The 27,195-nt window shown below is 39.4% G+C and overlaps 1 protein-coding gene across 2 annotated transcripts in view; it reads right to left on the reverse strand.

Annotated features, from left to right (window-relative positions):
* sema3bl (sema domain, immunoglobulin domain (Ig), short basic domain, secreted, (semaphorin) 3bl) overlaps positions 1-24,863 on the reverse strand; it is a 71,200-nt gene extending 46,337 nt beyond the window's left edge. For both annotated transcript variants that reach the window (XM_044211270.1, XM_044211268.1), the window contains exons 1-2: positions 24,491-24,863; positions 3,185-3,345 (exon numbers count right to left, since the gene is read on the reverse strand). In XM_044211270.1, coding sequence (XP_044067205.1) covers positions 3,185-3,345; positions 24,491-24,596 — 267 coding nt within the window. In that variant the 5' untranslated portion in view covers positions 24,597-24,863. The remainder of the gene's footprint in view (positions 1-3,184; positions 3,346-24,490) is intronic.
* Positions 24,864-27,195: the final 2,332 nt, after the last annotated feature.

A 27,195-nucleotide genomic window follows, 5' to 3' on the forward strand; every position in this document is an offset into this window, starting at 1 on the left:
ATCACAGCAAAACTTACATCTATGTCTACTGTTGCACTGAATATATTACATTAAATATGAATTCCATTCTAATAAGAGATACACATTTTTCCATAATTGTTAACATACTGTATCTGGTCTTCTTGACCCACAGTTTTGGCTGAAGTGCCTCTACGGTGGAAATTAAAAAAAAAGCTAGGCAGCGCTGGGAGGGGGGCACTGCCTAGATTGACAGTTTGATCTGAGTTTTGTGAGCCAGGTGCGTTACGCTGGACGGACCTGCAGACTGGATGTAGGCCCAGACCCACAACCAGTCAGAGCAGCGAAACGTGTGACATGTGACTTTTCGAATAGGAGGGAACGGGAATGGGAGGGTTGGTTGGTGACGAAAGCTGCCACCATATAGAGAGGTGAAGTCCCTCCCCTTCCGGTGTCCCCCATGGGACCTTATTGCGGAAAGAATATGTAGTCAATGTCAATTTATCCTGTTTGAATTGTGCCAGGAATTACACCCATTAGACCTATTGCTTGTGTGACTAAATCCGGTACTTTATACATCCATGTGCAAAACAACACAGGCATTGTAGTTTCAGCAGCTCTGGGAAGCTTGTGGAGAGAGAAATTCATGCCGACTTTCGCGATTTTCGGGTGTGTAACGTTAGTCTTTCTAATTACGTATTTTGACAGTCGTATACTTCAACAGTTTTATGACAAACTGCAACTTTCATGAAATGCAAAATTATCTTTTAAATTGACAAACATCATATGTGTAATTCATGGCACAATTCAAACTGGATCAAATATTTATTTGTCTGTCACCATTGACTGCCGTACATATTTTCTCCGAAATAAGGTCCCATGGTGGTCCACCAGAAGGGGAGAGACTTGCCTCTCTATACGTCACCTGCCTCCAGATCAGCCAATAGCAAAATTCAATTGCAATAGTTAGGTTTCAACCTGTAGAGGGCAGTCACTATGCATATTTATAACACAACACAATTCAAACACTTTGCACTAAAATGTCAAGATTTGGTCCTGAATCCATCAACAACATTACTAAATACTCATATACTTAGCTTTTCAGATGAAAAAATTGGTTTGGGGGTTTAGTTACTCTTTTAAGAAGATACCTAAGCACTACATCACAGTTACATAAACTTTGTGATTCTTCCCAAAATGAATAAACTTTATTAACTTTATTTAAACAGTTAAGTTTCAAAATTAAATATCTAATATTTGTAGATAAAAGCTTTAAATCTGAAATGATGATAATAGCATAGCATTCTTTGTGCTCCTTCTCTTTCTCTGTTAGTCAGACAGTGTTTGATGACAGTGGAAATCTGCACAGATCAACAGATCTGACTTCTGGATCATAATTCATCTCTCAGAAATTGTAGCTCCCACAGCTTAACCACTGTGTTTGACAAGCCGTAATGACAAATTAATGTACAGATAAAAGGGTGACGTAAAGATTTGATTTATGACAAGCTGCACTTTTACAGGTGTTCCTGCACTGCAAAGGGAATGAGACTGTAGAAATGTTTTGGCATAGGAAGCAAGCAAGCCATAAAATGTAATTGTTTAGGTTAGAACAAACCTGTTTATAGAACAAGAGCAAGAGGTGCAAACAAACCCAAAATTGTACATCTTACTGCAATAAATGCATTTATCCAGAAATTTCATACATACACAATGTACTCTATACAGTGCATATTCATAGTCTGTATATGTATGTAGTCCAGAATTGATTAGTCAGAAATCCCAAATTTAAGCCAGAAAACAGGTGTGTGATCCATAATTTTTCTTTTTTTTTCTGAAAACCGAGCTTTCTTTAATGTAACTTTCAGAAAACCCTCGTTAACAACAAGCTTTGGCCGTTAAGTGAACTGCAGTCAGCATCCTGTTGCTCATGATCGCACTCCATGGATGCAGGCGAGCATTATCCTAGGCATAGGCCAAAAGTGACATACACGAGACTGAATGCTAAAATGAACACTGAATGCTTGAAAATAAATTACAATGATATTTAGAATAACATTACTATCTATAATGTTCCTATGTTTTATTTGGGCAATTGGCTCCATGATACTAACTAGCTTGCCATTTGCAAATCACCCCATCAGCCCACATCACGAAGCAACCGTCGGCAGACCCACACTGCACAGCCAAGCCACATCCAGCCGGTCAGTCCCAGCTTAGTTTAGGTTACAGTTAGCTAGTTGGCCGCCCCTGCCTTGCATTGCTCTCGGCTAGTAGAAAGCAATCATTTTACATCTTTGCTTTGTATGTTACATAATTTATTGTTGGCTAAAATCAACAGTTTGTCTTAATACACAAGTTAGTATCATGGATCACGTTAGCTGGCGAAGTAATTTGGCAAGCTAGCCAAATAACATATCCACTCAGATAGTATTTTGATAGCAATAATGTTAGCGAGCAAGCAAGCTAACATAAGCCAGCCAGCTACAACCGAGCCATGCTGCATGTATCCGGTCACCCTGCAACGGCAGCCAACAAAGAAACCTGCAAACGGCAAGCCAACGGATTTACCAGCCAGACCAGACCCTGGAGTCTGGATGCCAATACCCAAGACAGTATTTTGCTACGCTAGCTAGCTAGCAAATCGTCTGGTTTAGCAAGCAAGCTAATGTTAGCCAGCTATAACCACAATATCACAATATATTTCACATGCTTTGCAGTAATGTTAGCTTTGACTTTGGACTTTGTGTTTCTGTGGGTGGCGGACGTTTGCTAACGGACTCCATTTCTAAGCCAAACTCAGCAATACATGTCAAAAACTACATACAGTAATTTTTAGCTTTATTTAATATTTTCATCACTGTTTTCTGTTACCATTTCAGTGATGGTGCAGTAGTAGTAATATAAAATGAAATGGCTGTTCAGGTTTGAGTCACCACTTTTATGGTTGATTTATGACAGAAACTACTTTAACAGATGTTCTGCAAAGGGGGAATTCTGGAAAAACACAAAATCCTACGCCTATCTCTTCAAGTCATATATTATCTTCTACAGATTGAAACCCTTTGCTGTCACTGCAGCTTAAATCAAAATGGAATGATTAATGTAGACTGTGCAGTAACTAACCTTTTACAAAACATCCATCATAGGAGCAGAGCAGAATACATTAAAATACTTAAATAACTCAACTTTAACTGATATTATTTACTGTCTCCAAAAACCTCACCTCTTTGGATTCGCTGCTGGCAGGTCCCAGCAGGAGAGAGTACAGGACATCTTTCCCTCCCAGGAAGAGGCGGTCACGGTACTCATCCAGGAAGACAGCGGTAAGAGAGAGCTGGCCATGATGACCGCTGAAGATAGACGACCTGTTGGTGGAAAGCAGGTCTGCAAAGAGAGAAGAGAAAAGGATGAGCATTTGCATTAAAAAGAAACACACAGGAGAGATGGAGGAAGAAAATGTGATAGAATAGGAAAGCAGGATGAAATGGAGAGGAAAGTAAGGGAGATAATGATGCAGAGAGGAATGAAAGCGAATGAAACTGAGTTTTCCAGTCCAAGCAGGAGAACATACAAATCAAAAAGACAAGATAGATTAAACATAGAGATTAAATAACAAGTAAAACTAAACTGCACATAGCAAAAAAGAAGAAAAAGAAAACAGAGGAAAGGGACAAAACAACAAATATCAATAAAAGTCATATCATTATGGAGTTACCCTGATTTGCTGGGTATGTGGGCTTATGATGAAAGTATTCAGCAGTTTACAGTTTCTTAGAAGAGTGTTTTGTGAGAACATTTCTGCATCTCCTACCAAGAGCAGAGAGCTAATCAGCCTTGCTTGTAGCAGCTGCACCTGCTTGTTGTCCCCTCTCCACACACACACCTAATGCTGTTTTCAGATTAGAATTGGCTGGGTGAAATGTAAGACCTTTTCAGATATGGAATATGTAACATTGCTGGCTAAATCTCTCTGTTAAAGTGATGGCATTTCGTCATTCAGACATAGGTGACTTTTACTTTTACTTTTACTTTCATGTTCCTTACGGCTTCATTCAGACATGACAGGAACATTTGCAGAGTGACCTGCATGCTTGATATTTGGCTCCTCCTCCAATATTTGGAAGTTATGATAGCGAGGAAGAAGAGTGTTTTCTGTTCGCTCACAGGCTGCATCACTTATGGATTTTCGTGTTGAAGCCTTAATGACTGTCGTGAGCGTGAGGGACGCCTGCCTCCGCTTCTAACAGTGAAATTACAGATACATTTTCACATCAGCTTAATCGATGTTTTTTGATATCGAATTCTGCTGCCTGTTTTATAATATCAGACATTGCACAAACAGTGAATGACAGGATGCTAAATTGGGACTAATGGGATTGGGATTAATTCATCTTCACTAAATTCCTTTATGATCATTATACTTATGATTGGAGTTTTTAAATTTCTTCTTGTGTTCTTAATGTTGAGTGTTCTTTTCAATACAGCAAAAATCCTGTGTCTCCTGTGGAAATCCAGATGCAAAATCACCTTTTGTTCCACTATATTTGTCTCCAAACCCTCTCTTGTTGCTGCTGTCAACACATCATTCCTGCACATAAAAGGATGTTCTCAAAAAAGACCTACAGTACAAACCAGAACAGGAAATGTAAAACATTATCTGGGTACAGTTTTTTAACCAGTGATAAAATGTACAGACAATAATTCATACTACTCAAAGTCAATACGTCTGATCATGGTAACTGTATTTGAATCCAGTGATGCTAAGCAAGTTCAAACCACTACTGTTAAGTTTCTGAAGTGCATGACTTCATGAGAGCACACACACACATAGGTAAATATGTATCAGTGGGAGAGCAGGAGTCCTTCTGTACACACCAGCCTGCACCTGGCTCTCCTCTCTGATCTGGCAGCAGCATCAAAGTCAAAAGGTTGATGCAAGGACTCCGCAGGAGTGGTAGAGACCGGGTTGAATTCAAGTTCAGCTAGATGTGGGGTGTCTCACACACACAAACACAAACACACACACACACACACACACACACACACAAACATATATATATGTATATATATATATATAATATACACATACCAGCCTCCCAGCCTCCCACAGTTTCAAAATCTACCACTTTCTTACACATCTTATATCTGCCTCTCCTACATTTCCTTTTTTGTCCTGACACTTCTTCTGTATTACCTCTCTCTCTCTCTCTCTCTCTCGTCTTTGGTATGCCAAACTCTTGGTGGAGAGGTCTTTCGGCTCAATTGGCTTTCCATCTACCTCTCATCACTCGTCTGCCACGCTCGTCATTCCTGTCTCTCTTTTTCACTCAGTCCAACACACACACTAACCTGCACACACACGCACGGTGAGAAAGTAGGCTCAGTCACTCATCACTCAGCAAGGGTATTGAGTGAGTGAAGCACAGGGGCCCGGTGTACCAGTGACACCTTGTCCATCACTGGAGCCTCGCATACACACACACACACAGATGATCTGTTTTTATTAGAAATCTCCATTTCTCAAACTCATAACCTTCCACAGACACATACACACCTGCATACTCTACAGTGGGGCTGCATGTAAGAAGTATTTTCTTTATCAATTAAACCAAAACCCAGAGAGATCCAATTTACTATGATGTAAAACAGAGAAAAGCATATTTGAAAAGCTGAAACCAGAGAATGTCTGGCATTTTCACTTATTAAATGATTTCAATGATTAATCAATAATTAATTGTCTGTCAACTGACAACATTTTCTGTTAAATTGACTCATCATTTCAGCATTACTCTAGACATACACACACACGAATAGATGCCTCAGCCAGTTTACTCTTTTTTCAGTCTTTCTTTGCCTTCAGGCACACAGACACTGTACAGACACACACATTCTAACCGCCGCACCCTAGATTACCCTCATTACCAGTGCAGAAGAAACTTTTACAGAAAGGGGAGAAGACTTTTAACAGTTTAACACCTTATCGTGTTTTCTCTGTATATATACACTTCCTAATAGGGTCTTTACAGCTGCCAAATCAAAACCAGGATCAACCAGCAAGTCTGCTGAAACACTCCTCCGCTGAGGCCAACCAAAACTGAAGCCTGTTAAATGTTGTTACAAAAATCCTCTGAAGATAGTGATGGGGAGAATAGTTTTATAAGAAAGACTGGATATAAAACTTTAAAGCTGCTGGCAAGAGAATAACAAGGAGACACACAAGCAGGAAGACATCAGGGATATACTGTAGGGAGGGGGATACTGTGGCTTATAGCAGCTAGTAAAAGTCAGAAAATAATGAGTAGGAAAAGAGACAGGCAGAGAAAGACAGAGAGTGTAGTGATGTATGATGGATTTATTTGACCTGATAAGGTAAGCAGAAAAAATATGATGAGGAGACAGAGAAGAAGATAAGCTGTTTTAAAAAACTGTTTTACATTAGATACTGGAGATCTGTGCCATCGCATGATTTGCATTTTCAATCCAAATGCTTTATTTTCTCCATGTAATCTGAATGTATTCATTATTGTGACTTTTGAAAATGAATGCTTTGCTCAATGTTTTTCCATTTGTTTGATGATAAGCAGATCAAGTTACAATATTACATACAAACCATAAGTACACCACCTAGCACAGATTAAACATTAGCACTCGTGCACTGATACCAGTAGACGTATGACAGTTTATCAGCAGAACATGCAGGCAACCCTACACATTGCCCATTGATGACGCTGTCTCCACAAGTTCAACTTTTTCCACATAGCTCTGAGCCCTGAGATGACCTTTGGCTAGAGAGTGAGTGATGAAGAATGACAAGATACTGTGTGTGGGTTTGTGTATGTGTGATGGGAAGAACATGTGGTTTTGTATGTATGCATGAGTGTGTATGTTTGTGGTGTGTGCTGAGACCTTTAACAGATAGTGTATGTATTAGGTGGAGATCTATGGTCACGGCACACCTCTTTGTTTTGACAGGAAAGATTGCAGAAGATGGATACTATCAGGTTCCTCGGGCATAGTTATCAAGTTTTTTGTAAGCCATGTGTATTTAAATATAAATCAAATAGGAAGAGTGCACTAAGACTATCTGACCCTCACTACCGAGGTTCAGCGGATTTGATATATTTATCAAAATTATTTTCAGAGTTACAATGAAGGATGAGCAAAAGAAAGAAAAAAAAAAGGCAAAATGTAGTATATTAACCTGGCTCAGTGTTCTTGATGTTTCTTTTTAGTGAGCTTTAAAGTTAGAATAAGTATTTTTTCCACACTGTATGAGAGACTCACATTAATGACACAAATATAATGCTTATTCCAATAGGTCTTAAAAGCAACATCATGCATGCAGTAGCTTATAACACAAGACTGAGAGTCTACAGCAATGCTAGCAGCTCTGGGAGGTTGAACTTAGGCACAGTGGTGTTTTGAGCTAAGTGTTAATGTCAGCATGACAACATGAACCATAGTGTGCTAATTAACAATAAACATAAAGTACAGCTGAGGCTGATTGGAATGTCTTCAGTTGTGCAGGTATTTAGTCATAAACAAAAGTATTGGACAAAATTAAATGTGACCTGATGATGGCGCTAGACGAAGTAAGAGGTTATTACAATTCATCATCCTGTGGGGACATGAATGTCTGTACCTTTTTTTATGATAATGCATCCAAGAATTGTTGAGACATTTCACTCGAAACCAGAAATGTCAACCACATGGTGGCGCTAGAGAAAAGAGGATCACCTAAGTCAGTGGGATTCATCCTCTCGGGACCGTGAAAGTCAAAGACTGAAATATCTCAACAACTATTTGATGGTTTGCTATGACATTTTGTACGAGAGGTGGATCGACCAACCGATAGACAGACATGGCTATCCCACTAGCATGACTAATTAAGATGAAGTTCTGTGTCTCTGAACAATGATTGGCTGCTTAACACGCATAATAACATAATAACAACTCTTTCAGTATTTGTTTTCATCCTTAAATGATGTAATTATCTGATTCTCTTTGTCAAGCTCAAGATTTTTTGCACAGTGTACATTGTTTCATTTAGCTCCTCCGTCATGCTGTATACACATACTCATAAACACACTTAGGCCTGGAAGCAGATTCCTGTTTGATGTCTTTTTCTCTTCTTTCTTTCTGCCTTTGTATCTTGTTAATCACTCAGAAGTGTAAACAAATCTCCCTCAAATAACACACACACACACACACACACAGAGGAGAAAGGTGAGCTAACAGCTTCCATCTGTAGCTTGTTATCACTCCAGCAGCTCATCGCCTCACTGTGGAAACCACACCACTGTCTCACCTCTCACCAACCTCTCTCTCTCCTGATGTCTATCCATCTTCACATCTCTTCCATCTATCCGTTTAACCCCTCTCCACTCTCCATCATGCTCTGTCTCGTCTGTCTATCCATCTTTAACTTCCTCTCTGGTGTTATTTTTCCTCTCTTGAAGTCACTTCTAAATATGTCTTCAGTTTCATCTCTCATGTTTGTCCATTTGTCTTCCTGTCTCTCTCTCCTTTGCTGCTAGATGTTTCTCTCTTGTCTCTCTTTTAATCCATCTTGTGTCTTAAGACCCTATACATCCACAAAATTCCTCACAGCATCCATAGGGAAACTTCTACATCTGTCTCCAATGTGTCTTGTTTCCCTAAGGGCAGCCAGCCGACGCTGCATTGACAAACAGCAGACGTGCCAAACCAAAGCGCCACGCGAAAGAGCATCTGGTTTCACTGTACGTGTCAAACCTCAGCTATCGCATCATGCAGTCTCAGCCACTCCGAAGGTATGTATGCAGTAATCTATTCTGAGATTTGTTGACATTGTCAGTGTTCTTCTTAGCCAGGCTGAAGCATGTCCTGGTGTCAGTCAAATCTGAGTCAGACATGTGGACTGTGCAATCTAAATCACTGCTGCTGTTGAAAGACCATTTGCTTATTTGCATATTTTTGTTTGATCTGGGGGCTTACATGCTCCTTTCATCACCCACTAGGACCAATGAAATGTAATCAAACTTCTGATTAAAGATAAAAAGAAAAGATCTAATGTGATGAAACGAAGGGCAGCATAACTGCATGAATGCATTTTTGCATTTGGCGATAAAGGGCAAATGTACAACAAAGTGGTTATAAGTAAGATTCACACTGACAGGTTTGGAAACAAGAGTGAAAGTGGGTTCAAGAGGAGAAACAGAAGAAAAGCATTTCCAAAGAATAAGGCAGAGAATGAAAAAAAATCACTTCCAAATCTCATACTGACATCTCTCTCATGTACAAATTGGGCACAGGCAGAGTGTAAGCTGCAAACACACACACATACGCACATGCATGTATGGAGGCACATACACACACAATAGCATCAGTGTTACTGCTGGTGGGGCATATGTGAAGCCTATTAGACCCCCTGTGCTACAAAATGCATGCCAGACACACACACACACACACACACACACAAACCATCATGAATAAGTCCTGGTTCAGTCATACCTATTCCCATCTCAGCTGACAAAACTCACTGTCAGTCTCTCTCTCTAAATATTGCTCTTTGACATTTTTTTTTTTTATGAGCTCTGACACACAAACACATACACTCACGTACAAATAAAGACCCCTTACACCAGTGACAGAGTTCCCAGAGTATCATTAGATCTCGGCTGTATATTGTTGCAGTGTGCCAAATATTTCTGGAATTTGCCACATGCACAAAAAGTCATCTCAGAGTACTTCTTCTCCTCTCACCACTCCAATACCACCTCCTCCTTATCCTCCTCTCCCAGGTCTCATATTCCCTCTCATCCGTTCTTTGTGAGATATAGATTAGGGCTGGACAAATGACCTACATTATGGATCTCTTTCTGACCTAAATGGACTTGTTTTTGAATTTTTCATACACACTGTATATACTGTATGTAAAGAAAAAGAAGAGAATGCAAAGACAAAATCATACAAAAAAGTTATTTTTACTGTATTGTTGCATTTATTGTTATCAAGGTCAATGTGACAATTTATTCTTATGTAGAATTTAGGTCATATCACTCAAATCAGAGTAGTGAGTATGTTGATAAGTGCAGAAAGTGCAAAATAGTAAACACAATTGTGGTATTAACACCACATTCTATAATTTCTTTCTGTAGCCTACAATTTCACAACTTCAGGGTGTGTTTTTACCCATGCCAGCAGCGCTGCAATGTCGGTTTGTCAGTCTTTCAGTCGCACCACCACTTTGGTCCAGATTGAAATATCTCAACAACAGGTCAGGTCAGGTCAGGTCACTTTATTTGTACACGTAAGTAGATTTGGTTTGCAGACAAGGCATCCATCTTGACACACATTTTACAAACAACACAGTCAACTTCCTGTTTCATGGCGAGACATGTAAATTTGCCTGCCACACCATGGACAGATATTAGAATGCTGATTAGCTGTTCGCATTTAGCTCAAGGCACCACTGAGTACAGCCTCGCAGAGCTGCTAGCATGGCTGTAGAATCTCGTTTTCCTTCACTTAGTGTTAAAATCCATGTCACATCTAAATGATATTGAAGTCAATCTTTCATTTTATAACCTCTTAAAGTGGCCAATGCGAAATATGTCACCAGGGCAGGACTGAATATATCAGGACTACAAACTAAATGAAATGTAAATGAAAGCCTTCCTTTTCTCTCTCTCTGGTATAAAAGACAAAACAGCGGCAGATGAAGGAAGGCACAGCTGCAGCCTCTCAGAGCTCAGAGTAACGGTGACAGAATGGCAAAGTTCAGACTCTCACACACATTTTTATATGAACTGATGATTGTTGTTTTTTCTACACTGATAATTTGGTGTTTCTTGCTAATGTCATGTACATTACAAATATGTTGCAAGTGCATTTTGTGGTTTTTCTTATCATGTTTCTGTATTCAGGTTTATATTTTCAAAAATGTTTTGAAACAAGATCAGAGAACAGTGTTGATATTATTAGTCATGTTTTGAATGTTCATGTAGTTGCACATACTACTGTTGTCGTTATTATAGAGTAGCAAAGTTTGTATTTAAAGTTTTTATTTAGAGCACAATTTTTCTGCCACTCACATGATCTTTTTCACATTTGTTTGTTTACCTCAGTTATTTCGAAAGTATCAATTCACAGCTATAAGACCTCCAGATATCTGTGTTTTCATTTAAACTCACAGGGATTTATCCTGGCAAAGATACCACAGGCCAGATAACTCATGACAGAGTAAATCCTGGGATTTCCTGCCAACCTGTTACTGCTCCTCACTGGAGATCTCATTTTACCAGCACAGCTCACATTTTTAACACACTTGATCATGTGATAAAACCATGAGAAGTGAGATGAGTGCCAAAGAGGGAGCACAGTCAGATTTCAAGTTCTTTCCTTCTTTCTTTCCTTTCTTCTTTCCTACTCTCGCTCTCTCTCTCTCTCTCTCTCTCTCTCTCTCTCTCTCTCTCTCTCTCTCTCTCTCTCTCTCTCTCTCTCACTCTCTCACTCACACACACACACACACACACACACACAGACAAAAGACACACATACACACATTGACATATTCAAGGCTTCTTCTCTCTCGGCCGTCTCAGGATGCCTATCAGAGTTCCTGTTACCCGATCTTCCCTGCTGGGCCAATCAAAACACAGAGCAGGGTGTTACCTCATCACCCTCGATTCTCATCAACCCTCACCCTCCTCTGCCTCCCCTTTCTCCCTCATTTCATCATCATCTCTCCCTCCCCTCTTTCTCGTCTTATCTTCCTCCCTCCCTGACTGCCAGTTGCTTTCTTTCTATACATCTTTCTCTTTCGTCCACTTTCATCTTTTTTCCTCCCATTTTTAATCTGGTCTTACTCCATTATTCACCCATACCACACACCTCTCTCTCATTTTATCTCTCCCATCCATAATGATCCATGACAAACCCCACTTCTCTTAACCCAAGCTTTCCTTCGTCCTTTTCCTCATCGCTGCTTCTTTACATTCTTAATCTTACCCCTTCTCACCCCTTCCTCCCTTTGCCTCAGAAATCTGTCATCCTTTCTCCTCACTTCTTCCTCATCCGTACTCTGTTTCACTTCATCAGTCCTACAGTATATTTCTCTCTGAAGAAAGACCAATGTTATTTCTCTCCCTCATTCTCTCCTTAAACGTCAGTCTTTTATTATTTTTCCAACTCTATAAAATTCTCTTTTGGCTGTCATGTGTTTCAGCACAAACACTTCCGCCAACTCTCTGTTGGCCTCACACACAATTTGTTAATTGAATGCAGCAAAGTGCAGGCACACATGTAATTCTGTAGAGTATATTTCAATTCTTCTTTTTTTGAGGTTAGTCAAAACTATAAAAAACGATGTAATATAAAATCACATGTCTATCGATTTCAGGGGGAAAATCAATTGTCGGCGTGGTTATTTTGTGAAACAATTAAATGTTAAACAAATGTTTTAAATCAACTAACAATAATGAAGATTCTGTATCAGAGAGATGAGGATAAATAGTTACATTAACATAAACAAATGCAGTGCCAAAAAAAATCTTCTAATTTTTGTATGTCATTGAGAAAAGAGGAGAAAAAAAGGCCAATATAGTTTTTTTAATGATTTTTTTCTACTGGTTTCCATTACAAACTTGTTTCAAGAATATTCTAGAAACGAGCGTCTGCATCTTAGAACAAGACACTTCACCAAAATAAAAAAGGCAATTTGTATTGAAACAGACTGAAATGATCTTACTACTAAGATTTTTCTTACTTGTTTTAAGAAAATGAAGACTTCAAGATTCAATTATAGATTAAATGAAACGGTAATATATTAAGCTGATGCTATGTTCTGCAGCAAATTGAGTGAATATATGGGAGGTCAGTAAGACAACTGGTTGTGATACACATTAGGCAGCACTCTTTGTCAGTTAACATACAAACACTCAGATGCACCCAAGAATGCACACATGAACACACTGAACAGAGCTTTTCCTATGGTATCAGTTAACTGTGATGTTTGTGTGTGTTTGTGTTTGTCAGCTGCTGTCTAGTAGATACATCAGTCCACAGAAGAGTCCCTTGTACTCGGCTCTTCTTGTCAGCAGCTCCAGTGGAACTAATTGATTGCTGCAAGAATGGGGGAGTTTGTTTTGGTGACAGGGGGCGCAGCACCTCGGTGTGTGTGACATGTAATTTCTCCCATCCTACATGAAGGAGGTTTCCCATCACCTCTGGCCTGTTTCTCTACCACTTTGCATTGGTTCTGAGCCAAATGGTATTAAACTGAATTGACATGAGAAGACAAGAAGAACCCTCTTTGTGAGTTTGTGCAGCTTTTTTCTTTCTGTTTTGCTACCTTTGTGTGCTTGCTGTTCTCTGCAGAAAGATCCAGCTGTACTATATGTAATGCCTAGTAATCCTTTAATGTCTCCAGTGAAAAAAATACATGAGCAGAGCTGTGGATGTTTATTTATGTCATAGAGAGAGGGTGGTGGACGGATGTTTCTCGAGTTGGAGCAATAAGACTATAAAACACTGGCAAGGCATCTGTCATTTCAACACCAAGCCCCAGCATGCACTTGGCTGACAGTGACATACAGGAGAAGGAGGCCAAGATTCAAGAATCAACATTAGTCCAAGTGAGCACAAAGTTTTCACAAGGTGTTATTATGAGACTGTAATTTGTTGAAGGCATTAATAGCTTTGGGTGGACATGTACAGCAGACAGCCATGTAAGCTATATCAACTTTCACTTTAATACTACATTTGCACATATTTTCAATATTGGGGCTGTCATATCATCCAAATGTTTGTTGGCAAGTTAGAGACACTCAAGCAAACACAGACAACAATTTTTCAAACCAGGGGCTTGTTTCACAAAAGCAGTTTTCCTTGCACACTCATGATGTGTCACAAGTATATTGTTTGTTTTGATGAGTGAAGCGTATCAAAATGAACAAGAGAATGATCTAATGTTGCAAATTGCAGCTTGCATGATGCAAAATTGGATGAAAAGGACCCCAGCCTCTCATTATTTTGGCTTTGGGATTCCTTTGTGGGGGATTTGCAATGGCAACCTGCCAACCTGAAAGATTTATACTAAACATATTAGCTAAACAGTGTTCAATGTCAGTGTTCAGTGCCAGCATAATAAGTAGGCTAGTGTTATGTTCATGTGGAGCAACAAAGTATGTAGTGGATGGGCGTATTGTATGTTGCATAGGCTTTTGCTATTCAACATTTGCGACGCAATTTGCATCACAGCTCTCACTAGTATGTAGTGGAGATTTTTTTAGCCATGCTAGCGGCCTGGCTCTAACTGTGGCAATGTCAGTCTGTCAATCTGTCGGTCGGTTCACCACATTTGTCCAGACTGAAATATCTTGCCAGCTATAGGATGGATTTCCATGTCATTTTGAACATACATTTTTCGTCCAGAAGAATCCTAATGATCACAATGACAACCTAACATTTCCTCTAGCGGCATCATGAGGTTGACATTTGTGTTTTTTAGTGAAATGTCGCGACAACTGTTGGATTGACTCTCATGAAATTTGGAACAGACATTCATGTCCCCCTTAAGATGAATTGTAATGACTTTGGGGATTCCTTCACTTTTCACCTAGCGCCATCATCAGGTTTAAAGTTTAATTTGTCAAATACTTTGGTTTCTGACCAAATACTTGCAAACTACTGACACTTATTAGCAAATGTTAGCATGCTAACACGCTACAATTAGATGGAGAACATGGTAAACATTATACCTGCTAAACAACGGAATGTTAGCATTGTCATTGTGAGCATGTTAGGGGAAACAGACGATAAAAGATTTGGAATTGAACCGGTGATGCCACAGGTACATGTGTTGTAGACAGGCACACCAGGACACCACAACAAGTGGTTTTAGTTGGTTAACCTTAAACAACCAACTGTAACGTATATAACTCATATATTAATATCCATGTGGGGATGCTGTAGGAAAACAGTTGAACACCTTAGCTTCTATATCATGATGTAGATGGCATAACTTTCTCTAAAACCCAATTGTTTACACGAAAAGGTTGCATAAAAATGTAATTTGTAGGAGATAAAGCTGCTACTTTATGACTGCAGCTCTTAGAGCAGGCACATAGGGTTTGAACATTTCATGCATCCATTTTCACCGGGACTATCTAATTTTTCTACAAACAAAAATATGCCTTCAGCATAATTTCAAAGATGCTGTAATCAAATCAAAATCATACACATAGGGGCATTTAGATAGTATTTAGAGCTGAAACACAATGGAAACAACAGGAACAGAAGAGAAAAGACCAGTAGAGAACAGGCCAGAAAAGAACAGAGTAGATAACAATAGATCAGATCGGTACCAGAGCAGAGGGTGGGTCAGACCTCTCGAGGACAGCAGGGAGGGGAGCTGCTGTTCAGCCTTCAGGGTGTGGCAGAGTTTAGAAAGTTTGGATAAATAGTTTTTCAGGACCTGAACCCCCCTTGGTGAACTTCAACTGCTGTGATTTGTAATGCTCATGTTAAAACAACGGCCATCGCTGTGGACACTGGGGTTGGTTTTGGCTGGCCTCTTACCACATATGCAGACATGCACACACACACACACACACACACTATTCTATTCTTTAACTTGGACATGCTAGTCGAACTAGAGTGAATAGACATAAAGAGATACAGGATACTCCCACTATGTGCACAAGAAACACACACACATCTCCCAAAACTCCTGTGTGTAAGTGGAGTACTTAGTAATCTACATGACAGATGGTCAAAGCCACATTGTTGGGACTTGAACCCTCAACCATTGCTTCTCAAAGGGACCAGTGTCTTTCAGCCTTCAGGTTAGCTTCTCTCTTTTATCTATCTATCTGTCATTCTTCTATCTCCCTCATCTTTTTCTCAACCTCCTATCTTTTCTTTTCTTTGTCCTTTTTCTTAGCCCCTCTCTGTCTTTTTTTTCATCCATTTATCTCTCTCCACCACGGTTCTATGACCTCTTTTTATCTGCCCTACTCTGGAATTTCCATCTCCATCTAATGCTCGCCTTTCCCTCTCCTCATTCACTCTCTTCCTCTCTGTCTTTTACATTCACTCTTTCATGGAACCATTATTTGTTTTCTCTCCACATTCACAGATCTTTCATTCATTACTTCCCTCTCTTTACCCTCTGTCCTCTTCTCACTCTGTTCTTTGAAATTCATTGATGTTTCCTCTCTTTCATGGACATTCCCCTTTTCCATTCATCTTTTAGCCCGTTGACTCATGCCAGCATTAGGGGCACATGTTTTAATTCACAGTGCAGGCAACTGAGCCTTGTAGAGGCCTGTAGGTATTGACCTTTAAGGGGTATCAATGCAGTGTTTATCTTGACATGTTTTGCAGCAAAGCTAAGCCTTTTGAAACCAGCAGGGGTGTTAGATTTATCTCTCAGTGGTAGCTAGTAGGTGTTTATCCAGAGGCAGTCCAGCCATACAATTTATACTTTATACAATTGATTTTTTTAGAGTTTAGCTATATCTTAAAGCTGTACTAGGACTATGTAAAACTAAACAACTTTTATTAGGTGCTAGCTCCATCCAGAGACACCTATAATTTATATTTTTTCATTTATCAAATAATAGGTGGGTGTAATAATATTAAAACTGTGTTTACTGGCCTCAAAAAAACCTGCTTCTACTTTTTGTTGATGGAGATAAAAACACTTGAACAGCCATCCTGTTCCAGGTTCATTTCAAATCTGCTCTGCCAAGAAATGAGCCTCAACCTCACCTATCATGCAATTTCCTTCATAAGCAGGAGCAACAATAGGAATAGTCAGCAGTGGGGTTATTCTTTTTGGGCATGACAAGTTGTCGTTCAATCCCAGCCAACAGAAACAATCACGGACACATATTTTCATCCACAGTATTTATAAAGGATTTCGTACGCAAAGTTTTTCTTATCTTGGACCACCTTGTGGCTTTCTGATGTGTGAATTCTCTCTTTTGTGTCTCTTTATTCCTTTATTTTTTCTTAATTTGTTTCTTTTTTTCTTTCACTCACTCTGTCCTTTTTCTTTTCCCTCAAACATCCCAGGCACCTTTTCTCTACTCACCCCAGCTTCCTCTCCATCTGTGGTCTCTGATCTGGCCCTGTGTTCATCTCAATCCTTTTTCCAGCTCCCCATTTCTCACACATTGTCAATTATCTCTCACTCCCAGTCTCTAATTCCTCCATCTGTGTGTTGTCTGTGATCTAGCCAGGCCACCATTAAAACACCACATGAGAGATGCACTAGAGACATCTGGAGACACACGGATGTCTACATCAGATGCAATTGCTTTCTCGCTTTGTCACAGACATACAATCACTTCATACGCACCTACACAGCAACACCTACACAGACACACACATAAATGCTTTACAAATGAAAAACGCTTAGCCTAACACCTCAGCACACACAGATATCTATATCCAAAAATGTAATTTGTAAGAAAAAAATCATCTCCCAGTCACTGATATAAGTAAACAAACTAATAATAACCGCATGGGAGAGTTGGTTGTCCCTCTTATACAATCCTCAGCAATCAAAATACAAATATTGTTTTATAATGTTATGTCGCTATATGCCTTAGAAACTTGTGTTTCTAGATTTAATTAGATTAGATTAAATATTTCTCAATCTTGAAATAAACTTTACTACTTTAACAAGAAAAAGAGAGGACCTACTGTCCTAATGTAGGTGATGTGTGAGGATGTTACCTCAGAGCTGTAAAGCTGTACACCTATGATGCAGGTGTATGTTTGCAGTTCTTAATTTAAGCACCAGTATTAAACTGTAGGTAAGGAGCTAAAGAGGTTTGATCCCAGCCTTGAGAACTCCTTCCTGTTTAGCTAGGAGTTGGCTAGCAATGCATGTGGCAGGAAATCTAAGGCCCAGGAACCAGTGTTGTGCATGAACACGTTCATGTTTTTGGTGAACTGAACATATCCGTTTGCAACTAATGAACGTGAACATGAGTGAACGACGCTCACGTGCTGTGTTTTACGGCACCCGGCATGCTGGTGTTTTGGGTCACAGAATCTGATGGGTCACAGATTTTTTAAATGACACAGCGAGCTGAAGCAGTCTTGGGAAATATGTGCAAGTTAATGATGATCACAAGAAATCATTAAAGGGTAAGACCAAGAGCCAACAGCTGCAAAATTCATCCACCCAAGTCAAACTCACAGCATTTTGTAAAGGAAAAAAACTGAAGAAATGAATGTGAACTACTTTATTTTTTGGTACTGTGAACTTAATTCAAAGTTCAAAATTGTGAGCCATGAACGTGAAGTTCATTTTAATCTGTGTAAACTGAACTTTGAGCTTGCTCTTGTGAAGTGTGAACTTGCACAACACTGCCAGGAACTATATTTGAAGATGTTTAAAGGGTAACTACACCCTAAAAGGGAGCAACGACTATAGGAGGCGTGGCCTCGTGGCCATGTAGTATGTGACGCGGAGGGTCAGGGAACACCGGGGACACTGGCTGATCACCGCTCAGTGTAGCATGGACAGTGAAGTAGAGCTGGTAGTCAGAGCTAACCAGCCATGAGAGGCTACTGCCAGTCTCCGCTGGAAAGACAGGTAGTCTAGTGGAGCTTTGACAGACACTAGAAGCACATTTATGGCCCTTTGAGAGAGTTACTGTGCGGTTGCCTGTGTTGTAGCTGGGCTAGCAGTTCCACCAGTGTGTGTTTGGGGGAGTGCCAGTACATAGCCTTAGCCATGCTGTTAATCACAGTTAACATTACTGCTCATCAGCCCTAAATATCTTGTTAATCTCTGGACATTACAGAGCCCAGTAGGTGTCATGGAGAAAAAAAGAAAACTAATCCGTTCTCTCACAGCACAGCAGTGGTAACTTAATTCATTATATATAAGGGACAATACGAAATTGTTGGGGTGGGGAGGCTGAATGCCCTCACGAGCCTTATTAATAATTTCTTTGGACCATCCCCTTGACAGATAGCCCTTTAGTTTTGTTGATGTCTGGCCATCACAAAACAATTACATGATGCTTGAATGGCATAGCTTGATGGAGGCTTGAAGTTTAGTAGGGCGCAGTTACTGAGTGTATATTAAAAGGTAATATTAATGTGTTTGTCATAACGCGATGCTTCAGTGTCTCTTTGTCCAGGTGACAATTTAAATTTTAAAAAGCACTACATATATATATGATAATACGTGTTTTGTTGTAAAAATCACCAGTATTAACATAATTTGCCAACAAGAATCTATGTGATTATTTGTAAGACACACAAAAAATTAATTAGTGTGAATCATCATCATCATCATCGTCATCATTTAGTTTAATCAAAATCAGTTAATAAAGTTATAAGGAAGTGTTTTTGTACAGTAATAAGTGAGGCTCGGCCCCCAGAAACACTCCACTCCGGCGTTTTTCAAACCTTGTCTCATTCTTGTCTCATTTGTTGTTTGTTCTCAACAGTTGTGTTTTTGTAATAAAGGATTACAACTTTCTCCTGGACCAGGACTTTATTGTGAGACTGTTTCTTACCATTACTATTTTTTCTTTCTTTTATTAAACTATTTGTACTACTGTTCATGTACCATAAACTTAAAATATTAGCTACTGAGCCTTCTGGCTAAAGACCCCTTTGACTATATGTTAAGAACTTACACAAACATTTGAAATTTAAACATATGTCAACCATTACTAAAACAATAAAACATCCAAAACCCTCTCTTCTTTCCAATATTTTTTAGAGCTTATATACATGCTAGTAAAAAAAAACATGTGTCTGACAAGCCAGTTGGCCTGGTTACTAAACATTCATGTTTCTCTCTTTTGTTTCCTCGTTTTCTCTCCTTTGCTGGGTTTTAGATCGGTCCAGAGGCCTGGGAGCACTTAAACTGAACTCTGGAAAAGCAGGGGAGAGGAAGAGTGCAATGAACGAGCTATTACATTGAGCCGTGAGGGAATGATGGATGCAAAATGGAAAGAAAGATGAAAAAGAATGGAGAAAGAAAGGAAAAAAGCTAAAAGATGAAAGGATGGGAGATGCCCTATACATTCCAGCAGCTCCAGAGTCTCCAACAGATTCCCGGTGACAGATTATCCCGCTCCGCCTAAGAACAATTAACACCCGTCTGTATGTATGCATCTGGGCAATGCAGACTGAAAAAATAAACTAATTAATTCACAGGCTGTAAGTGAAAATAAACACAACCCTTCACTCTGAGAACTAATGCAATCTGATCATAATAGGACACTCATGTGTGCATTGGTGTTTTCAAGTGCCCCCCTGCCTTTGGCGAGACAAAGTGAGTATTGTATTAGACAGAGTGTGTGTGTCTAAAGTCAGTGTGTGCTGCACACAAATAGACACAGGAAATTCAAATGAAGAAAAGAAGCAGGCAGATTAAAGGGAGAAAAAGACAAATGAAAGACAGAAAGAGAATGGCAGAGAGAGATGCATGATGGGATGTTGGTATACATGCTGGGCAGAGGTCTGGGAGACCAGCCAACCACACACACATCACATACCTCGACGCCTCAATGTCACCTCATAAGACACATACATTCTCACTTTTGTTGTCGAGTGTTTGAATTGCAAATTAGGTTTTCAAAAAATTATGAACTAGGATTTTCTCTAAACATATTAATGTTAGATAAATACAGTGTTCTATGGCGGTGAAAATTATTAGGAAGAACCTCCCAGAAAGGACTGACTGGTTTGCAGGTCAAAAGCAGTCTAGCCGTGTAAGTTAAAGGTGGGGTATGGGATTCTAATCCAAAACACGTCTTTTTGTCAAATTCAGCGAATATCTCCTCACAGTCCACTAACTGTCTGTTCAGTGTGTGCACTGAAAAATAATCCTGTGTTTGTACACAGTCCTGGCTCTGTAAATGGGAAATAAACAAAGTGGCTTGGACCGAGCCACACAACACTATTCCAGCCATGATTTGTGTGTCAGGTAATGTTAAATTACTTGCCCATGCACAGCCATTCAGCTTGCTTTCTAGTTTGCCAAGATATGCTGTTGTGATGTTAGCTATAGTAGCAGGAGAGTTGTGAGTATCGCTGTCTGGAGCTGGTGTGCTGGCTCTGGGAAACCATCCCGTCCTCTGCCTGTTAGCTTTGCAGCAAAAAATGTAGGGACAGTTTGTTAACCCACAACCTAGCTAACGTTAGTTACATTACTTGCTGTGTTGTTGTTTGCTTTATATCATGGTATTTGTCATGGTATTGGATTTCTCCAGAATCGAATACCTCACCTTTAAAACGGAGCTACATTTGGTGGAAAAGTTAGTTTTTTACACATCTAGATTCAACAGCATTTGAATGAGTGTATTCCAACATGTATTTAGGATCTACTTCACATCGAAAGTAATTTAAATGCTCTTGAAAGGATGGGTATATGTAAAATAGATGTCTAAAAATGATTCACTCTTTATCCCATTTTTACCCTAGACGTATTTAAAACCCTAAATCAGGGCTGACTGGGATGTCTGAATTAAACAAAGAGAGGAGAGGAGTACAAATACGTTAATAGTTTGGAGGTAAAAATGTCCTTCTTCCTGTTTGAACTTCTACCCACTAATTGATTGAAATGAGATAATGACAGCTTTTCCTGTAGCTAAATTACCTCTTCATCCTCCTGGGAATACAAACACCCTCTGGGCTTCTCTGGGTTATAATGAGAGAGGGGGTGATAGAGGAAGAGACACACAAACAGAAGGGAAAGAAAGAACACTGAGGTGAGACAGAGGAGTGAGAAATTAAACAAAAGAGTGAGAAGATGAGACACATGGAGACGTATGTAATGATTTACTGTTGAAAGTCAAACAAGGAAAAGAGAGACGTGAGTCAAGGGGGAAATATGTAAAGCAGGGCAAACTATAGGGTCAAACGTGAGGTCATCTAGACAGGAAGCGAGAAACTGGTTGGTCACTAATGAGAATCTTGTAGGCAGAGTTTCTTCCCAGACTCCTTATAATGCTCGCAAAATGAGAGTTAAGTGTTTTTCAATGGCAAGTAATGAAGTTAAACTGGTTTTATATGGTGCTATTTATTGCTAGACCAAAGTGAAAATGGATCTATGTAAAAGGTGCTCCCTCCGCTCTGCATCCAGTCCTCAATTGTGTTGCAGGATTTCCCAAAGACCAAAAATATAATTCTGTAAACTCAATGGTATGCCAAGGTTCCTACATCTAAAATCATTTCCCTGCAAAATTATTCAAACCTGTCAAAATCCACTGAATTTCCTGGAATAAAGTGGAACAATTATACAAATTATACAGTGACAAAACTATAACATCAAATTTGGATGCACAGGACAAAGGTTTCTCACATGTAGGACATGCAATAATGTACCTGTAATATGGCACCTCGCTACAGGGCGCAATGTTCATTACATCCCACAACACAAAAGTGTTACAGTAAACGTTAAAAACAACATACTAACAATTCTGCAGCAGCATAAATATGCTCATATTTCGTGGCAATCTACTCATTATGAGATATCTTTTATGCAAAGTTTGTATTATCACCTAAAGGGGGTGGCACAAGAGGAAAGCTCATACTGTAGACTGTTGAAAAAGGAAACGGTTCATTCTCTGGGGAGCATGAATGTGCTCATAAAATGTCATGGTGAAGTGTCCATTAGATTTTGATATTTGATGTGCACAAGTGGAAATTTTGCCCTGGTGGTGTCACTAGAGGAGAGGTCAGGGGTCATCTACAGCATTAGGGTTTTTCATCTGCATGACCATGAATATGACTAGTAATTTTTAAGATATGTTGTAGACAGACCAACAGATCTAATAACCCATGAACATTTCCATCCTAAGACCCTGCTGCTAACAGGGCAAAAACAAATATTAAGAAAGTATAAAGCAGTAGTCTAGTCTCTATTGCCTCAATATGTATTTAAAAACCCTTTGCAGTTCTCTCTCATTTCTTTATCAGTCTCTGCCCCCTTACCAGGAAGACCAAACTCAGATGGTGAAAACATGGAGTTGAACGGGAGGAAATCCTGTGTGATATCTATCGCTGATGGTGATTGCAGACCCACTCCGGCCTGAGTGAAACGAAACAATGAGCACGGTTTGGCAACAACAAAGTCAACAGCACTTAAACACACACACACACACACTGGGTCCTTTGCTGCCTTATTATCATTAGTGAGTCATAGCCAACAGGGCTTAGATTAGAGAGGAGAAGAGAGGGCATGGTTAACTGGCCAAAAAGATACTGTATATGGCAATGTTTCAATTTTGGTAAGACATTAAACTATTTTAACATTCAGCATGTGAGCAGCACAAAGCTTATAATCAAGCCTGTAACCAATAAAATCTGTTTAATCATACTTCCATTCAGAGTAGCAGAAACTACTTTTTGAGTGTTTAAAAGGTGAAAGGTCATTATCAAGGTTTGGACAGTCTGAACCTTGTGTAACAGACTAAACACACCTCTGTTGGACAGTTAAAGAGACAGTTCACACCAAAATCAAAAATACATATTTTTCCTCTCACCTGTAGTGCTATTTATCCATTTTGAGTTTTAGAGATTTTGGCCGTAGAGATGTCTGGATTTTTTTAATATAATGGGACTATATGGTACTCGCCTTGTGGTGCTCAAAGCGCCTAAAAATACATTTGAAAAACTCAACAGCAATGTCACTTCCCAGAAATCATGACCCAGTTACTCAAGATAATCCAGAGACCTTATTGTGAGCAATTTCATGTAGGAGCTATCGGTAGAAAGAAAATAGTTTCTACATGAAACTGCTCACAACAAGGTCCAACAAGGTCTCACAACAACAAGTGGCACTACAGGTAAGGGGGTGAACTGCCCTTTTAATACAAGCAATGCAATATACTGTATATGACATTTGTGGTACTTTATAAATACCTGTGCTGTTTTTCAGTCTTATAGACCTAATGATACAATGCTATTAACCATACCACAGTATAAACGATAATTATGTAACATCCTTCTTAGGTATTTCATTGCGGTTGCCGTACTTAATAAACTTTTATAATGAGCCGATCGCACCCTGGTGTATCCCACCGCAAAACGATGAACCTCAGCCAAAATCTCCTCTGGCTGGACACCCCGCCTGCGCTGCAGAGCGGTTTTAACCTGGAAACCAACAAATGAACATGTGCGTGCCTCCTAAAACATATAAACCCCCAAACAGTAGCATCGACCCGGATTTAACGCTTCCAGCTCGGACCACCGCGAAGAGAATACGCGGTTTGAGATAAATGCACAAATAAAATTTTAAAAATCCTTTTAGCTTGGGGTGTTCATTTAAAATATTCCCAGAAAAAAACAGATATATGTTGTAAAGAGAAGAAGAGAGAATACTCCAAATACGAGATGGTCACGATCACCAATTAATGTCACCTGCAGGGCACGCGCGCACAGAACAAGGTGCTAGAGAGCATTTGTGTGAAGATAGATAGATAGATAGATAGATAGATAGATAGATAGATAGATAGATAGATAGATAGATAGATAGATAGATAGTTGATTGTCACTTAATTACCTTTGTATGACAGTCTCAGCCGCGGTACATTTAACTTGGTCGCTGAGACGTTGGCGGCAAGTAGTGCAACAAGAATAATTTTGAAGAAAGGTGTAAATCCCTTCATTCTGCTGAGGAGATATCTTCCGTATCTTCCAGCTCGTAACTGATGGAAATTAGTTGCCAACAATCAAACAGAATATTCCAGGAGAATTTAGAGAAAAAATAACTGCTGGATCCCTCTTCTCACGATGCCAACATATGCGTTTTCAGGTAGCTCCCCCAGTGCGTAAAAAGGTCTCTGACCGAGCAGCTGGGTGTCCTCTCCGCAGAGTGAATGCCGCTCTGCCCTGGCTGATGAGGTGATTCACTGACTCCGCTCTAAAGGCTGTAGCTCCTTCAGTTCGCTTCCAACAGCTGCCCAACAGAAGTCTGTTTCAGCCACAGAGAGAAAGAGAGAGAGAGAGAGAGAGAGAGACACCACGCCTTTACAGCAGAGAGAGCGCTTTAGCACTCAAAGTGAACTGCCCATCCTTTAAGCACAACAGACTCTCAAGGTAAGGCTCAACTCAAAATTGTAGAAAATCCCTTGCTCAAAAAGAAATACTGTTTCATATTTCTAAATGTGGCTAAATGCTCAGTCCAACTAATTTACAAAAAACATTTGTTTTTGTACTTTGGGTGAACTTGTCCTTTAAGCAAGTTGTAGCTGTTGACCTAGAAGAGCCCTGACTTGCCACCAGCTGACTCTTTCAAGATGATGAAGATATCAAGAAGTTCTATTATTTATGGGCTATAAACAAAAAGATACATGCACCCCCATCTCTACATTTCTCTCTGTGCATAATTGGCTTTTCTTAACCCCCTCAGCGCCAATGGGACTTGTTCAGTAGTTTAATTAAGTTGTGGGGTACATTCTCAACACCCCCTCCCGTGTGCATCTATTCACAAGCAAGACTACATATGAACATAGGGGTCATGGCAGGGCGAGGGAGAGCCATTCAAGGTGTCAGTGTCACTGCAACACCAGGTCCTTTGGGAACACTTGTTTGTACCATGAAAGAGGCTTCCATATATGTTTCATATATACTGAGCGTAGAAAGTGGGGAAATAGAGGAGTGTTAAAGTGTTAGGAGGAATGCTGGGTGATTGCCATATTTTGGCTATATTTTAGATAAGGCATATTCCAACAAAACCTCAAATATGCGATTGGAAATGCATGTTTTCTCTCGAGAATAACTGAGATATCTAATCATACCATGACTGAAATGTTTTTGTACAGTGGTCTCTCCCAATTGTCTTATCAGCCTCCACTATATAGTAAAAATGTAAAGAAAAAAATATTGATAGGTGCCTTCAAAATGCATCATTAATATACAACTGTGAAAATAATGTTTGTACGATTACTGAAGATAAATAAGACCACAGTGCTGACAACGGATAGCCTCCATCTCATTCCAGTGGTATTGTGCTTCTTGAAATTAGGATCATGCTTCGAGTAAACACTGATGCTTACTGATGAAACAAAGATGTTGCTACTTGTCCTTGTCTTCAGGCACATTATTTTTTTGTATCTTTTAGAGGACAAACATGTTTGAAAGGATTTTTTTTCCATCTGCCATTCGCTGGTTTCATTATGTGCCATTGCCAGAAACTCTGAAATATGATCAGTGTTTGCTCTTCTTTTGTGCCATAAAGCACTATAGCATAGTTCTTACAAAATCAGATTCAGTGGTATATAATGTAAATAATGTTGTGTGGAGGCCAGTAGAGGCAGCTAGTGATGGTGTTGTGATTGTTTGTGGTTTTTCTTGCAGTTTGTCACTGCACTGCAGTTTTTAATGCTACACACAGTGTTTAAATTATTAAAAGATAATGGGGATGTTTATGAATCCAGATTGCTTTGGATAATTGTTATAATGCTTGAACATGGAGTTTATTCATTTCAAACCAAAGAACTTATCACTGCAGCCTTGAAGTTTAAATCCATGATATTGCATAACAAATGTTATCTGTGTTGCATTTATTCTGTTTACATGTTGATTATACATGCATAAACTAAACCAAATGTGGCTTTTTGCTGGCTCTCTGTTATAAAAAGCATGAATCAAAAGTATGTTGTAACAGTACATTTATAACTGGCTATTTTTTTCTAAGGAATTTAACCATGGGATCATTTCCAAAAACTTTGCACATGCATGTTGTTTGCAACGAAAAGAATGCACTGCAACTTAAGTGGGCAATTACAATTTATACAAATAACGACATTGGTTATTCTAATAAATTCCCAAGACAAAGAAAATGTATGATTTTTATTAAAAGTAAACACACCAAATGGTTTCACAAATTAGTGACCAGCTGTGATTGAAGTTGTTCTGATCGGTGTTTTTGTTGGAGTGAAATGCTCTCAGCTCAACACTTGCTCCAAATACAGACTCTTTTTGAAGGACAAACAGACGTGGGAAAGCAGCAGAAGAGGCCATGGGCAGCGTGAGCGTTTAAGAGCTGAATTAATTAATTTGTAAAAACACCAGCCATCTTACCATCCCTGTGAATGAGTGTTCCCTCTATTGTACTGGTAAATGGAAATGACCTGAGAGAAAAAATGTCTCTTTAACCACATGATTGTAAGAGGAACATGAGGAGCTGGGCTGATTAAACAAAATGAATTTCCTTCGCTCTGTTTTACTCATCCTTTTTCTAACTAAATTCCTCAATGTCATTAC

Source organism: Siniperca chuatsi, linkage group LG10 (genome assembly GCF_020085105.1).
Source record: "Siniperca chuatsi isolate FFG_IHB_CAS linkage group LG10, ASM2008510v1, whole genome shotgun sequence".
Taxonomy (NCBI): domain Eukaryota; kingdom Metazoa; phylum Chordata; class Actinopteri; order Centrarchiformes; family Sinipercidae; genus Siniperca; species Siniperca chuatsi.